A 16,885-nucleotide genomic window follows, 5' to 3' on the forward strand; every position below is an offset into this window, starting at 1 on the left:
TGAACCCGCTGACTTTTCTTTCCTTCTTACATTCTTTTTCACAATTAAACTGTCAGCTCGACAACAAATGTTGCTCCCCGACAGCATCCTGATATGCGCTTGCGTATTTGGCTAATAACAGTGCCTTTAAGTGTCCGTTGAACACAATGGTGGCCGGCCCAGCTGTCCTAAAAGCATTATAATTAGAGAGGAAATCAATTAAGACGCGTCGCTGTGGAAACCACGCTTGGTAGGAAATTGCTGCTCGGCTCATGTCCAAAGCAGTGGGTTACTTTGTTTGGAATTTGGAAAAACAGCCAGGTTTTTGGTTTGCCTTTTCACCCCAAATTGCTGATTTCAAAGTAACACACATGGAAATCATTTGGTGCTTTTAGCTCCCAAAAGCTTCCGAGAAGAAGCGCAATTTAACAGAACCCAACAACTTATGAAGTATCTGAAATGTCTCACACACACCACAAATGATGTGGAAAATCCAACCCAATTTTTACGATCCATGTAAAAGTGACAACGGCAAGAAGCTACTTCAGCAACTGTAGCTCGCTCTATCCAATTGTTTTCTTCCATCGGCCGGGAAGATAGTCAGTCGCTCGGCTGTGTTCACACCCGCAACGGCGTCAACGGCCATTTCTAACTGCGCTCATCTGTAAGGAAACTCCAAATAGACACAAAAATTGAGGCATCCACACACGGTTCGCTGACGTCACCACACTGGGCCCAGACGAGACAATCTCAACACACGTTTTTGGGTGCCTGTTAAAGTTGTCAAAATGTTATTTCCATACATTTTCTTTGGACACGGCCATTGTACTTACTCAATTTTTGTCGTTGTTGACACACTTTTTGATCGAATTCTAGATTTTCTTTTTTTTTAAACGGCAATCTAGCATGTCAAGTTAAAACCATTCCAGCGACTCGCACGGACAAATCCCTCATTATTTTTCCAACAATTGAGATGATTAGAAAAGCAGTAATTTCTCAAGAGGTTGGCGTCACGCCTCGAGCATGTTCAAATCACAGTTCCACACCCACACTGCAAGTCAGCGCAGGCTTAACCGTTTGTGGCACTTTATTGGCCCTCAACTGTGGCAACAAGCATCGCAAGTCAATCACACCCATAAGCCGTGCTTCACACGCCTCGCACTTGTCAGCCAGAGCTGACTGTATCTGTTTCAAGTATGCACATGTGGGTTTACTTTGGCTTGGCTTTGGCGGATACGAGATCCTTTCAATTGATGAATGACGTGTTATGAGAACGTTGGAGTTGCTGAAGGTGGCTCGTGACTTTATCACGTTACGGACTTTGGGATAAGTGTCACTTTTGTGTTCTTTGCTGTTTTAGGATGAACATTTGTAAAGTCAGCTCATTATTCATGAAGGTTGCTATTATTATTATTTGTGAAATTTCTGAAATCCCAAAAGTTGATGCAATTTGTTCAATGGAAATGACAAATACCAGCTGACTGCAACTTATGGAGGAGCCGTCTACAACCTTGCGAAAAAAAATGCAAACTGATGTGTGCACCAGTGTGTGTATGTGTGTTGATGTTACTCCTTGTACGTATGTTTTGGTGAACAGATGGTGTCTTGAGGATTTTTTCTCTTAAGTATGTCCAGTGAAGTAGCATTGCAGGATTTAGCAGGAAAAGAGTTCCAGAGATGGCCCCCTCCAAAAAAAGAACAAAAAATAGACAAACTAAAAACCTTACCTGAGCACACTCTCATTGCCATTGTGATATCTCTTTTTTTTTTTTTAATCCTACAATATCCACACACCGTTTAAAAATTGCAAGCAAATCATTTCACCAAAGTGGAACAATCAATCCCATCAATCACGCATAACTAGCCAGTTTCCAACTCTCCTGCCACGCCACGGCCAATGCAGCAGTATGTTAGAAAGAGCAGAAAATAGATGTGCGAGAATGATTTGTCTATCCCCCCCCCTCCCCAAGTCACTGATTGAATTACAATTGACAAAGCAACATATCATCTGGTTTTAATACTTCCAGTGGAAACAAGCAGACCATTGTAAAGGAATTCCCATACTAAACAGCTGGACTAATGGCGGCGAATCAAGTATCCACTTTGAGACATTTATTGTTCACGTTAGCAATATTACCAGACAGCAAGGCAGACGGAAATAGACAAGGAGCATTAATGTGCCATTTTACTGCGGGTCAAGAGATTCCCTTTTGTTCCGAATGGTATTATGAGCTTTGATATATATTTGATGTTGCAGGCAGCTGATTTACGACTGTGCGTGCGTGCGTGCGTTGCACCTTGCAAGGCTGTCAGTAGCAGGTTGTGCAAGACAAGCGTTTTGTTGCTACACACCCGCCTGAATGCTAACTTGTTTTTTTTCTATGCGAGGAGTGTTGGTCAAAGGGAATGATACGGGTGGACGAGGAGACATCGCCGCACTATCCTCTTAGTGCTGCAGACCAAAAAGGCTCGTCGGGTGTGTTCACGCCCACAACTGCACCAAATTCCATTGTTGCAGCCACTTAAAAGCTGCATTGACGTTGGAGAGGACAGTATGAGCTTTTGGAAGACAATCATTTCATTGTATGAGCTTCCAATGACCTGTAACTTTGTAAGATCAGACGGGATTTTCTGGGAATTCTTTGACATGCCGAGGATCAGGCAGGATTGAAGACACATGCTAAATACGTGAATGTTTCAATGCTCCTGAGGCACCACATTATGCAGCTTCTGATTTGTTGCTCTTATTTAGCTCAGCCCTGCTTGAGATTCAAGCTGGTCCCCTTCCTGATTTATGTCAGGAGGGCACACGAGCCACCACGACGCACGATAAGGTGACGACTGGCTACTTGACAGCCGTTTCACCCAACGCCGTGTCGCGGCGGTTCGGAAACTTTTCTCGACCTTGTCTGCGTCTGACATTTTGAGACATCGGTACAAGAAAAAGAATGACTAGTTAAGGGAGAAAAACAGCAGAGCAACATATTCGATGAAAGTAAGCTACACTAAAGAATGGCAATTGAGGCAAAGTACCTAAGTTTGAAATTGGACAGAAATTCCTGCTGTACTATCATTTGAGGGCCAACAAAAGGCCAGGCCGTTCAGAAGGGAACCCAATCCCGTTGGGTCGGTCTCGTCAAATGGCCTCCGGGGATTGTGTGAAATGGCCCTTTTCTTCTTGAGTCCTTTCAGGGCTAAAAGCCATCTACATGACAAACAGAGTTACTTTGAAGCGGCTGTGTCATCTCTGCCTCTCTGCCGCTCACCGGTGACCTCTTGATCTCCGCGTCTCAGCTTTTTCTTTCGACACTCATTCCATTCTTCTCGATGTCCCTCTTTCATCTTCAATCAGCCTTTATTTAACGTGGCTTAACAATTCCATAGCATTGCTTTTGTCCCCACGATGGCAGTTATTTTTCGACATTATTGAGCAATTCCAAATGACGGCAATTCAAGTGCTGTTCAAAAAAGGATGATCATGACGAGAAAATGTCAGCTCTTATTAGGTCACCTGGGAAGTGTTTGGAAATCGGAATAAAATTCACAATGCACTCCTCTTAAGACTGCTGTTGAGACGCCAGGAAAAGTCAACATCAGAAAATGCATCAAATGATCCTACCTGATTGAAGCTTTCAAGCCTCTCCTTCATTTCAACGAGTGAGGGGTTGGGGCTGCGAACTTTGACCTCTGGATTTTGTCTTTGCGCCTGGAGACCATTTCCTACCACTCTGCCTGTGTAACTGTGAGAAAAGTAACAAGAGTTTCATCATCATCATCGTCGTCGTTTTGGTATCGAAAAGATTCAGTCTAGCCACGCAGAATGTTACGCGTCAATGGTAACATTTTCAGATTTGACCTTGTCGTGGCTACTATTTGATCTGTGGATTGATTGTTCATTTTACTCCCCCACTGTTATCTAAATGAATGCAAGATTCATACAATGATATTAAACGTTCATGCTTTGGGGATTTCACAGCGCTGGCTGGCATGAAATCAATAGAGGCAACTGAAGGCAAAGCGTCGATGAGAAGGATTGGAAGTGATAATGAATTGCATGAAAAAGTGGATGCATTTTTCCGATGCGTTTATGGTTAGGAGACGACGTCCGTGCGTGTACAGTATGCGTGAATATGAGCACAAGCAATCTAGAAAGTGCTGAATTTGACAATCTCTGGCATGCGATCTAAGCAATGGCTTGATAAGGTCTGTCTGCGCTCCTTCGTCTTTGCTGAATAAGCGCTTTGAAGAGAGCCTATCAAAAAAGCAACCGACAACAACAAAAAGTCAAGTCCTCTAGTTCAATTGTGTCCATTTACAAAATGGCCTCACTCAAGCCACAGGTCAACAACAATATTGGTCAACAGCTCATTTGAATCAGAGGCATTTTTGTGTCCCTGACTCGGTCGGATTTACAAAAAGACGCGTCCCTTTTTTTCATTTCAAAAGTTTCGGCCCCGCCCATCGGCGTCCTCTAAAATCAAGCGCAATACAGATTTTAAGATGCCCTCCGAACGCTCGTCCACTCGGATTGTAACGTTACCAACCCTAATTTGGACTCTCTCTCCATTTCACATCAATGATTGATGCGAGAATCAAACAGCAGCGCTTGAAAAGTGACGTCTTGTGTGTTTTGGTGGATGTGTTGGGGTTCCGACTTGCTAATTCAAGGAATGTGCCCGGCCGGCGTGGAATTAGGCCTGCTACTTTTCATTTCAGGGCACGTTCACTATTACGTAGGGGACATGACAAAGCGCACAAAGGGACATGTCGAAGCTGAATGCCGTGGAGACGGACAATTAATGCCGCAAATGGCTTCTTGTTGATGTTCTCGCAGTTGCATTAACGCACGCTTTTTGGAATCATTTCGAAGCCGAGTGCTAGAGTGAAGAATAAAAGAAATGATAGAGTGAGGTTCTTATCTCGGGGTTTCACATTTTCAAATTCAACAAGCACCTTCCTTCCCGCTGCATACAAACTTGAATCAATGGTTATTGGGCACAATTGCGACTTGTTTCGTTATATGAATAGCCCAAACAAACCGCAAAATTCTGATGGAGAATCAACACGTTACTTTCAGAGGACATGTGGAAATGTTGAAAAGAATTCCAGGAATAATCAGACAATATTAACTGGCCTGCGACTTGGGGGGGGTGCAACCATGTTTCAAATCACCCCAAATTTCAGTGGAGAAAAAAAAAAAAAAGAGTTGCCATTTGTGTTATTCCTACAACAAAACAATCCACTTCTGACTACAATTACCCAAGATGATCAATGGAGCTGGCTACATAACTTGAACCCAGGATGTGACCCTTCCATGGTGAAAACCCATTCGACGCACTTCTGGCAACAGCTAGCGCTAACTCTGCTCGCCTTCCACTTCCCGGAGCATCCCGGAGCATCCTCCTGGAGCATCTAGAATGCCAAACATATTCACCACCTTTGTCTGCATTGACTCATTTAGCTGTTCTTGTTGCACTTCACAAATGTACGGTTATTTCAAGTCGGCTTGAAATACGGGACTATGAATGAATGAATGAATACTGTGCGTGAATTCAACATTCGTTGTGCAAATGATTCAAACGTACCAGGAAGTTATTAAGTCTTAATTCAACCCCCTCCAATTGTTTGCTGTCAGAAATACCTCCTGCCAGGATGGAGGCCAAAAAATGGCTTGTTTATTTCGATGGATGCAATTTACGCGGAAACTGTGGGCTCTGCTAAACATTCGAGGTTATTTACAGATAAGTGAAGTGGTTGTGACATGCCAAAAATGGAATCCTCAAAGTGTGTCTATACATTGTTTTAGGCTTGTAGCATCACAAGGACTCCCAATGCACTAGTGAAGCACAAACATGGGCCATTGGGTTGAAGATGTCTTTGCAAGAGAGGAATGGCAAAGAACACTTCAAGACAACGCGAATCACATACGTAACACTGGGCGAGAGGTAAACAACACTTTACTTTTGTCGATGTTTCCAATGAGGTCCGATGGGAGGGGAGCTCGGACAGTGACTTTGAAATATTCCGAGCGGGAGCTTTTGTTTCGAAAGGCCAGCGTGTTCTCACGCTGCTGACATCTTCGGAGCCTTTTTGGAAGGCGACACTCAATTATCTGAAGCAAACATTGAATCAGAATGATTTGTAAGTGTGTGCACCGTTTCCCCAGCACATGCAAACACACTCAACAGTCGGTATATTTTGGACGGTATTTTCCAGAACACTTATGTCGACCCTCCGACCTTTTGAGTATTGTTATCATCAACAAGTCACATGCATATTTAAAGCGGCGCTAGAATATGCTGTTGTTGCATAAAAGTGCTAGCACCTTGAGGCAATATCATTAGCATGGAAATACAAAAGAAAGATCATAAAGAGTGCAGGCAGAAGTAGCCGGAACATTGCAAGAGGGTCCTTTGCAGGGCAGGCGGCCTGAAATAATGCACTTTTCTGCATGTGCTCTACTTCGTTGGCTCTTTCCCACGACACCCCTGGGCGGGTGTCCGTCTTTTGTGTACCGGATGACAGCAGGCGCCAATGGTACCTGCCGACCGATCTGACGTTACGTCGATTGGATTCACACCGGGCTGTTGTTTTGCAAATTGATTTCAACTACGGCTTGCTGTTCGGGAACTCTTGACAACGTTTACCATCTATGTGTTTCGATCAAGGACATTTTTCACCTCATTCAATTTATTTATTTCAAAACATGTATGAAACAGCAGGAATTCTATTGGTTTTTGGTTGTTGTTGTTGTTTTTTGGGGGAAAGCTGGAAATGGCAAGGTTCGTGAGACGAAATGAGAGATTGGCAAAATAGTGATCAAAAACGATTTGATTTATAAAATGGAATCATTAGGGCAGGTCATATCACTAATTATATTCAAATTAACCAATGATTTGGTTGCCGCCTCCGGTCCTCCCTGTGTGGACGTCGTGATGTTTTTGCTTCAGTTTTTCCTTCTTAAAGACATTTTTTTTGTTGGAAATAAATGTCCACGTATGTCCGAGCCCTCAGCCACCGACTGACCTAACGGCTACTTGGGAATAGCGCGTCGGAACGGCTCCACTTTAAGAGGCGAGTGGAGGGAGGGAGCCCTGTGATTTTTCCAGAGCTGGCCGGCGGCCTAGCGGCGGCTCCTCTGTCACAGCCTTCCGCAGCCTTGCCTGGCAAAGCTGTTCTATTGAGAGATGAGTCAGAGAGTTGAGCGGGGTCACAACCAGAGAGCGGCCAAAAAGCCAGCGAGAATTTGCCGGCAAGTCCAAATACGATCAACAACTCCGTCGGCCGCCGGAGCTCACGTTCTCAAATACATATCTTGTTTTTCAAGTCGGCTGCAAATTGTTTGGATCATTGCGGCTTCATTCCACTTTGGACTTTTTGAATTGGGGAGGGCATGCAACCCTGTGAATAATTCAGAGCTGATGTGGAACCATTTGAACGAGTGATTTTTTTTACCATCAATGGTCGATGTCAAACATTTCTACTGGTAATGAATTTGCCTTTGGAAGAATACTTGAATGTTCACGCGCATCGAGGAGAGAAAAAACATGCATTTTTGGCTTCCCTAACCAACAAAGCACCTGCCACTGTCCTCGATCGAGTTCAGGCCTTTCAATGATCAGAAACCCTTAAAGATGCTAACAAGAGCTTGGTTATTATCGCCTCTAGTTACACAAAAAGGATGATGTCATTTTCCCAAGATCAGACAATCGTGCGCAGGATCTTAACATCAATCTTTTTTTTTTTTTTTTTTTTCGGTGCGCGTCCGAGACATCACCTGAGGCAGGAAGCCTGCTTCGAGCAGCTCGAATCTGACCAAAGATATACGGCTGCTTATGGACGGGATGAAATTACACACGGCAATGTTGAGCTCTCCGGTGGCCAAAGTGCGCTTACAGCTAGCGTTTAGTAATGCTTGAAGGTGCGATTGATTGAATGGCTCCCAGTTCATCAGTGCTGCCTTTACACGCTTGATCATCCCGTTGAATGAATGTCCGCATGAATGGGATCAAATTTTCAACAGATAGGTCTCCCGCGAATTGAACTGCAGTTTGAGTACGCACAACTAGTGGCTGCAAGGTTTGGCCTCCGTGTTTGTGGTATAAAAAGGCCACCGTAACAAGCATTTTGTCTTGTCAGTCGAGCCCAAGTCCCATCCCGTGTGGGAACGCTCGCTAAGCAAACTGAACGACTCTGGGGAGCGAAAAGGTGAGGTTGAGTGAGATCGATGACTAATAATGATTCAGGTATCACGCCGACAAAGTACACTTAGCGGTAACGCCATGTACCCGAGAGGTGTTTGATGTCGGGACTATTCCATCCATCCATCTCTAATGATCCCACAGGCCGAGCCGTGTCTCCAATAGCGAGCGCGGTTCATCACTAGGCCGTTACTTTGCAGCCAGCCGTGTGGGTGAAGCCCTCGCTCCTCCGGGCTAACGAACACCGATCGATTTGTCAAACAATTACGGCCGCTGAGAGCTGCATTCATTTGGTTTAAACGACTCCCGCTCGGTGACAAAGTGATCTCCCCCGCAATGTCTGAATCACCCACACGTGCTCCTTTTTTTTTCTCATCTTTGTAAGCACATACTTTTCTTAAAGGCTATGTCATGTCATACACAAGGCGGTGACTTTGATAGAAGATGATGGGATGTAAAAGGCATTTGTTTAGCTTCTGAGTACTCTAGAATGATGTTGAAAGGCAAATTTGGCCGATTGGTTTGCATTGCAATACTGCTTCCTTGTGGCTAAAATCATGCACTGACAGGCACTGGATTTTTTTCAGTACACTGAGTAACACCTATTGTGATTTTGAACCCAAAGGATTTGGCATTTATTTAAAACTGTAATACACTTCTAATGGCCGCTCGGGTTTCATTGAAAACCATGTCCAGATGTCATTTTCCAAAAGCAGATGAATTCAACCTGAATGAGTCACCTGCTTCTCCCAATCCAGCAACTAGGAGGCAGCATTACTCTCTACATAGAGCCACAAGAGGCGCTGAATACTCGAAGAGCAAATACAGTAGTATTTAAATACATCCACAGTAAGACTGCAAACCACAACTTTAAGCAATCTAAAGATATCCAATCAAAGCGCTGCATCGGTCTTTAGAGAGCCAATACTAGAGCAGTAGGCATTTATTCGCTCATTATTGTGAATTTGTATTGAATATCATGACTCTGGTCGGTGTCAAAGATAAGAAAATAAATGGAAACAAATCCTATACGATATCTCAGTGTTCGATGGCCATCGATATGATGTTATTACTGACTAATGCACGGAATACATGATCAAGTTTTGTTCTGTTTCTTGCCCTCTGTTGACACGCAGACAAGGTTTGGGGTGTGGGCAGGGCACTTGGTGTATGGAAGGCAGGCAGCCACGCAGGCAGGCAGCCAGCCAGGCAGCCAGGCAGCCACGCAGGCAGGCAGGCAGGCAGGCAGGCAGCCAGGCAGCCAGGCAGCCAGGCAGGCAGGCAGGCAGGGGCAGACCCAGGACAGCAAACTATGTCCTAGAGTATAAACAGGTGGTTGAGGGGAGGATACCATGATTCTCTGGTGTGCTCCCGCCACCTGTTGGTCTGTCTGTCTGTCTGTTTTCATTTGCAGTTTGGAGTCATACCAAGAGACCTGAACTGCATGACACTGAGCGATTACTATTACAGTGTTGACTTGAGATGAGATTTTAATTTCTTCCATTTGATTCTCAAATGATCTCCCCTATTGATAAGAATAGAATTGCAATTGTTTCATGGGCCTAGAAGATCAAATCAAATCAAAATGTAACATGTCATTTCATCCTAAAAATAGCACTTGGATGTACATTACGTGAACCTGGTGAAAACTTAATCCACAGTAATATCGGTCAGAAAAGATGACCACAAACTTTATAGTAGCTCTTTAAAGGTGTCACGCAACTATTTTGAACAGGAGTCTCTCATTTTCACATGTACAAGTAAGTATTTAAGAAGAGTACATGGAAGTACACATCTCCAGTCAACATGAAGCAAACAGGGATTTACTGTGCATGCGTAGCAGCAGATGGTGAGGCTGATGAGTGAAGGGGTCAAGGGTCAGTGTCTGTTGGCAGCTCGAAAGAGCGCAACCCAGACATACACGGTACATATAAACATAGAGCACCAAGTCAAATGCATTTAGTGGGTTTCATAGTGAACCAGAAGCTTGGCATACACATACACATAGGATAGAACGACCCACATTTTATCCTGCAGACCTGGTGCAAATCGCAGTGCCAGGAGTGGGGCAGAATACAAAGAATATGTATGGCCAAAGGTTAGTTATTCAAAGCGAGTCAGGCAGCTGGTAGCATTGACATTGACATTTCTGGGCCGGAATCCCAGCCGCAATTCTGAAATGCGTCATGGCCTATCAAAAAAAAAACATTTGGACTGGTCGTCAACATACTGTAAGTCGCTCAGTATAGTTGAAACGCCCACAGCCTAATGATGATGCTTTGATTTTCCTCAATGTTGGATTTGGTTTCAATTCCAACTTTTAGGGTGTAAGAAGATTTGCCACAGAATACATTTAAATTGTAGCCTCGTCAGAATACAATATTTCAGTAATAATCTACAAAACATGTCGATGTTGCTCATTATTTGTCTGTTGCTGTCAATATTTTTAACTCCCACTCCAGGATATCATCATTATCAACTGTGAAATAAATCTGACATCTCTGACCAAATTGTTTCCCTCTATTATTTTAGAAACCACCACGTCCGAGAAAAAACAATCAATCCGAGATATAAGCCGTGATTTAGGAAGATTAAGATGGATTCCAAAATGAGCATTTTTATTCATTTTTAGCCATGATGCCAATTACATTTTTTCCCCCGCTATTTTCAGGGTAGCGCTTGGCCATTTACTGTACTCTTAATATTTGTGTCAGTTCTCCCTAAAAAAAACATCATTTCTCCCAAGTGTATTTGAATACATTTGTGTCCGAGCGGGGACTTTCCCTCGGGCTCGTCACTCGTTCCTTGCAGAGGCAGCATTCCCAGCACCACTCGGGCGGGAGACTTCAGTGAGCCAGCCCCGACACCCAAACCCACCCGGAATTCTAGGAACGTTTTCCCTGTGGTTTCAGGTTACCGCACAGACACACAGTGCGTAGATCACAGGCAGGCAGGCAGGCAGGCAGGCAGGCAGGCAGGCAGGCAGGCAGGCAGGCAGGCAGGCAGGCAGGCAGGCAGGCAGGCAGGCAGGCAGGCAGGCAGGCAGGCAGGCAGGCAGGCAGGCAGGCAGGCAGGCAGGCAGGCAGGCAGGCAGGCAGGCAGGCAGGCAGGCAGGCAGCCATGCAGGCAGCCATGCAGGCAGCCATGCAGGCAGCCATGCAGGCAGCCATGCAGGCAGCCATGCAGGCAGCCATGCAGGCAGCCATGCAGGCAGCCACGCACGCGCAAACACCTTCCACAGTGTGTTACTGTACTTTTGTTGTTTGCACAGTGTGAAATCGTGTTAGCTTTGCCTCGCTCCTTCCGTCTCTGTCATTCAATGACACTTGAAATTCTGTTGATATTCTCACCCCCATACTAAATAGCGCGCAGCTATCTGCATGTAGTCACACCGACGTGCAACGTAAAACCTTTGCCGTGAGCCCCGGAATCAAAGATCAAAGTTCAACACTACGCCCCCTGGCAAAAAGCGATTGACTTGGCTCCAAAGCTAAGCGCCTCGCCTCGCCTTCAAATCACCCCAATTTTGTGATGGTGAACGCGCGCAAGTGTGAGCAAAGAACGTAAGCTGGGGCACACGGGGCTAGTGTGACGGCTGGAAGGTCGTAATCCCGCGTCCACGCACTTGGGAGCAAGCTGCGTCTGTGGATCAAAGCGGAGGTTTGAAGGTGGATTTCCTCAGCCTCCCTAAAAAGGGAGTGTGGAAGTAAGTGCGTGTGGCACATATGAGAGAGACCTTTCTCATACCACATGGCTCGATTTCCAGTGCGCGTGTGTTTTTAATGGCACTAAAATGCAGAACCAATGGCCTTCATAGATAACGACCATCACAGCAAAAATGTCTGAAATTGGAATCATCCTCAAGTATGGAAAATGACAAAGAAGTTCCTCAATAGCGTGAAGTGGCCGAAAGCAACGCACGGTGAGCATATGCAAGACAATGAGTCGAGTGGCCCAAACGGCGAGGCCTCTGAGATCCAGTCGCTCTGGCTTCCTCCTACATTTTAGTCTCTCATCCATCCATCCATCCATCCATCCATCCATCCATCCATCCATCCATCCATCCATCCATCCATCCATTAGCTCTGCATCCTCCCCCGCCCTCACGCATATTTGACATCGAGCTATCCACAGGCTGGACACGCAAGGCAGTAAAACTGTGCTCCTTTCATTCAAAGTTGCAAAAGAACACTGGAAAGTTGGAGGCACGCTTTACAAACGTACTATATAACACCTCCAAGGTCTGTCGTAAAGTCTCACATTAGACAACGGGAAATTAGAAAGGCACTTCATTTAGCCAGTGTGCCTGAGGGAGGGAGAAAAAGAGGTCTTTTCCAATAACTTTACAAGGATTTCAATTTCAGCAAAGAGTGAACATCAGTTCAAACGTTTGCATGTGACCCATAGATGCAAGCGCTGGAAAAGAGGGGAAAGATGGAGGCAGCAGCTATGTCTAGCAGCACGAGCAGCAGCAAAGGTTTATGGGAAAGGAATGGGCCATCAAACTTGAATTAGGGATGAACAGTGGACGGACGGACGGACGGACGGACGGACGGACGGACAGACGGGGATTGTTGGAGGCACAAAGGAGGGAGGGACTGACTAACAACTTTGCTGATCTTGTCTAATGCAAATGGAATAATTGTGCCAAGGGCAGCAAAAAGGATGAAAAGTTTTTTACCATGCGATTCAAATCATACTATTTTGCCTTTTGTTGATGAAGTGCAGCCCTGCAAAAAAACAAAACAAAACAAAAAGGCATTGTCGTCGCAGGCCTTCTGCCGCGTGGTTGGTCAAGAACAGATGCCGTATTGAGAAACTTGCCACGGATGGCAGAAATTGGGCTACGCGATGGAACAGTGCGTCGGCCGTAAAGTTGTTCAAACTGACGCTGGGCCACAATCGGAGGAGATACTAGACCTTTTTGCCAGGTGGCAATTTTGCAACACTGCTCCAATTCGGCAAGGGAAGGAAAAAAGTGCCAACTTTGGCTCAGTGGCCATCATAAAGCATTTATCCTTGGCAAAGGCAGTATTTCAAAAAGGCTTTCAACAAACCTTTGTCAGTTATTCCTGAAATGGCTAGACAAAAACTCTTTGGAGACAACCAGAAGCACTTTGGCATAGCCTATACTGAGCAAAAAAAAAAAAAAAAAAAAGAGGCACATTTAAAAATGCACATGGCTCATTTACAACAACCATACTGTCTCAGGAACGTACGATGGCGTGATGCTAATACACCATGCAAAACACCATGGATCGTGAGTTTCATTGCTATAACACTGGAAACGATGTGAACACAAACGGTGGAGCCACGCATGTAGTCAAAAAGGAAATCATGACTTATTCTTCATCCTCTGTGAAGAGCCACTAATATTAGTACAGCTTATGTTTTGACTTTTAGCCAGTCAATTGAATTGGGGGGGAAAAAAAACAAATCTAATTGCAATTTCATTCATTTGGTGGGTGGGACAATTATCCGACGACATGAGGGGAAAGTGAACGGAGCAGAGACTCAAGAGGGGCTGGGGCTGGGGCTGGTTTATGGCTTTTGCCTGGTGGAACACTCTTGCCGCAACAGGCAGAATGAACTCCAGATGGCAAAATGGATTGTCATAAAGGTGTAACAATGTCAAGAATTCAGGAGCTCTTGCACCGTCTGTGGTCCACAATGAATCCAAACTTTGGAATCATACCGTATGTGAAATACGGCGATGGTCATTCATCTTTTCAGTAACAATGAAGCCAGCATACATGCCTTACTCACGCAATCACTCACCCAACACACACATTCTTGCAAGCCTGGAAATCACTTTGAATCATCTGACTACTTTCCTTTCAGTGGACATATCTGGAAATCACTTTGGGGACAAGTTTCAAACAGCAGTATTTTGTTCCATCTCTGGAGATTTTTCGAGTTTTCTATTACGCCACTGGCATAAAGTGTGAGTGTCGACTCCTTCCTTGTTCACATCGTTTAATGAAGTAATTTCAAGGCGGCGGCGGCGGCGGCAGCAGCAGCACGAGAGAGAGAGTGTGGTGAGGCCGCTAGGCGCCAGAAAGCAGGGCCTTGCGGTCCATTTGGATTTTTACACTTTGTTGCCATGGTTGTCTTTTTGATTTAGCAGGAGATCCGAGAATAAACTACACCAAAAGACGGGAAGGCTAATGACGACAATATGCAGAATGAATTTGCTTTGTGGACCATTTTCAGGGAGTCATTTTTCACAAAAACTATTTGACACATTAGTATTGTTAACATTATGGTTACGTTATTCTTGTTAATGTTTTGATTTTATCGTTAGTGTTGTGGTCAATATCACTTTTGTCACATTATCAGAGTGGCGCTTGCTTGCTGATTATTCCATGATTATGGATGTTCTCACTGTTGCTGTTATTTTCAAAATAACAAGTGCGATTAATTTGCTCGATCTTATCTTTCCGGGCGGGCAGACGGCTCAACACGTTTGAACGCATGCCGACATGTTTACGGCCACTTGCCGCCCCTCCCCCTTTCTGTCATCCGATGCTGAATAAAGAGGAAGAGAATGTAATACAGCATGCCGGTCGCTGTGCACGTGTGCGCATTTGCGTCTGTCTCACAGTGCAGTTGCGTGAAACACCCCTCCAGCTGTTGAAAAGAATATGACGCCGGTGTTGATGGACGTGTGTGTGTGTGTGTGTGTGTTTATCGTGTTTGTGCGGGGAGGACGACCCCACGTGTCCTTGGGGGCTCCATTTTAAGCATTGAAGGAAATATAAATGATACTTTCCCAGGCACGGCGCAGATAGTCGCCAGTAGTGGCGGGCGGGCGGCAAAGTCTTTCCCATGCGGACTCATAGCAGGGTCTTTGTTCACCCGAAAGGCTTTGAGGGTCCCCATGGCACAATGGGTCTTTATGCTGCCAAGTCTCCCTCCCATGCCGCCCTCATCGGGGGCATCAAAACGCCAACACTTTTCATGCCAAGAGCATCTTCTTTTTCTCTCACACCACAAAGCCAGTCTGGAGAGTTTACGAGTGGTGCCAAATGTCTCAGTAGGGTTCTGTTTTCTCATTCACCCTAAGACCACTTGACACCGCAAGAAAAGATCTGACTCTGACCCGGGCGGATGGGGGGGGGGGGGGGGGCGTGATAACACACCATTAAAGCCATTCGTGTTGTTGTTGTTGAAAGTTACAAAGTGAGTCATCTCTCACACACACACACACACACACACACACACACACACACACACACACACACACACACACACACACACACACACACAGGGACAGAAATGGAAGAAGGCAAAATGGACGTTTGATCATATGTTAGTGATTGTGAAGTCGGCGCTCGTTTGTGCGCTGACACACTGTCACGGGCGCTGACCAACGGGTGGTCTGCTCAATATGCGCTTGGCACATAAGCTGCTTTGATTTTGACAGCCACTGAGGCTGGCATAAACGGCTCATATTTTTCCTTATCCGAGAATACATCACACGCAACGAGCTGCACAATATGACTCGAGATGTGATATGAAGCACTTGGAGCGGGTCACAGAGTCGAAAAGCTTCGGTGAGCACGGGGATGGGATTTAAGGCTTCCACATTCAGGCGAAATCAATCATTGGATGGCGTACGTACCTCTCCACCACCTCATCTCCACTCCAGCATGTGGCATCGTCCACCACGTTCTCTCCTTCACACAGCATCTCCGGGAGCGCTGAGTAGAAGGACTTGTAGCGCTGCAGGTACATCAGGAAGTCCCTGAGGAAACACACAATATCTTCTGCCATCTGTATGCATTGGAATCATCGGAATATGCTCACAAATGATTCCGGAGATGTCAAATGTTCGCATTTATTTACAAATAGCTCACCTATGTTTGTACATTTGTTTGAATCACCGTGGAATGCATAAGCAATGATCGGTTCTATATCGTATTTACGTGTACATTACTTTCTCGCTTTGCTTTCCATGAGAGAGTCACTGAAACCCAGTAGAATATAGATTCCATAAGTGATGTCTTTAGAAGACCTGTTTGTCTCGAGTGAAATCCATTGCAAACAAAAAGGACAATGAAGATAAGTGAGAAAAGGTTCAAATCAAAGACTCCAGGCAGCAATTATTTATGTGTCTCCTCAATGGAAAGCTGGACATTTTATGGCGGTAACATGACCCCCCCACCCCACCCCACCCCACGCTCCCTGTGTGTCACCAGTGAAGCCTCATTTTGCCCTCTACTGGTTGCTAAGTGACCTGACAATGGAGCTAAGATGAATGTTCCGCAGTCCGCAAAGGGCCTTCGACGTTGCATTGAAGCCGAGCGAGTGCACTTCTTTTTGACTGTTGACATTTTGCCTTTAATCCAAATGTACTTTGATTCATGACAAATGACAATCGTACCGACCAAACCAGCACAATGATTTGGGCCTTCAAGTTCCTCACAAGTGAAAGTAAATCCGAGAAATATTGCCAAATTCTCTGAATTCCCTTATCAAACGTTCTTTAAAAAAAAAAAAAAAAAGAGAACAAATGACATTTCCCGGATGCATGCTTACCTAGAGAGTGTTCTCAGACTATGTTTATTGTTCTTGGAGGGTTTCAGTGGGGGCGAGCTGGGAGTGATGGGAGTTGGAGTCCGGGTGAAATTGTCGCAAGCAAGGAGGATGCACGGGAAATAAAAAGGTTCGGTGAGAGACAGAAAACAGAAACAAGAGCACAT

The 16,885-nt window shown here is 45.2% G+C and overlaps 1 protein-coding gene across 3 annotated transcripts in view; it reads right to left on the bottom strand.

Annotated features, from left to right (window-relative positions):
• The window catches only part of gpc5c (glypican 5c), a 57,926-nt gene that overhangs the window by 12,783 nt on the left and 28,258 nt on the right, over positions 1-16,885 (bottom strand). For 2 of the 3 annotated variants that reach the window (XM_085930979.1, XM_085930981.1), the window contains 3 exons: positions 16,722-16,778; positions 15,805-15,927; positions 3,599-3,719 (listed from right to left, as the gene is read on the bottom strand). In XM_085930979.1, coding sequence (XP_085787105.1) covers positions 3,599-3,719; positions 15,805-15,927; positions 16,722-16,778 — 301 coding nt within the window. The remainder of the gene's footprint in view (positions 1-3,598; positions 3,720-15,804; positions 15,928-16,721; positions 16,779-16,885) is intronic. The other variant, XM_085930980.1, reaches the window with a different exon arrangement.

The sequence above is a fragment of the Syngnathus leptorhynchus genome, chromosome 14, assembly GCF_054491065.1.
Source record: "Syngnathus leptorhynchus isolate UIUO chromosome 14, UIUO_Slep, whole genome shotgun sequence".
Lineage (NCBI taxonomy): Eukaryota > Metazoa > Chordata > Actinopteri > Syngnathiformes > Syngnathidae > Syngnathus > Syngnathus leptorhynchus.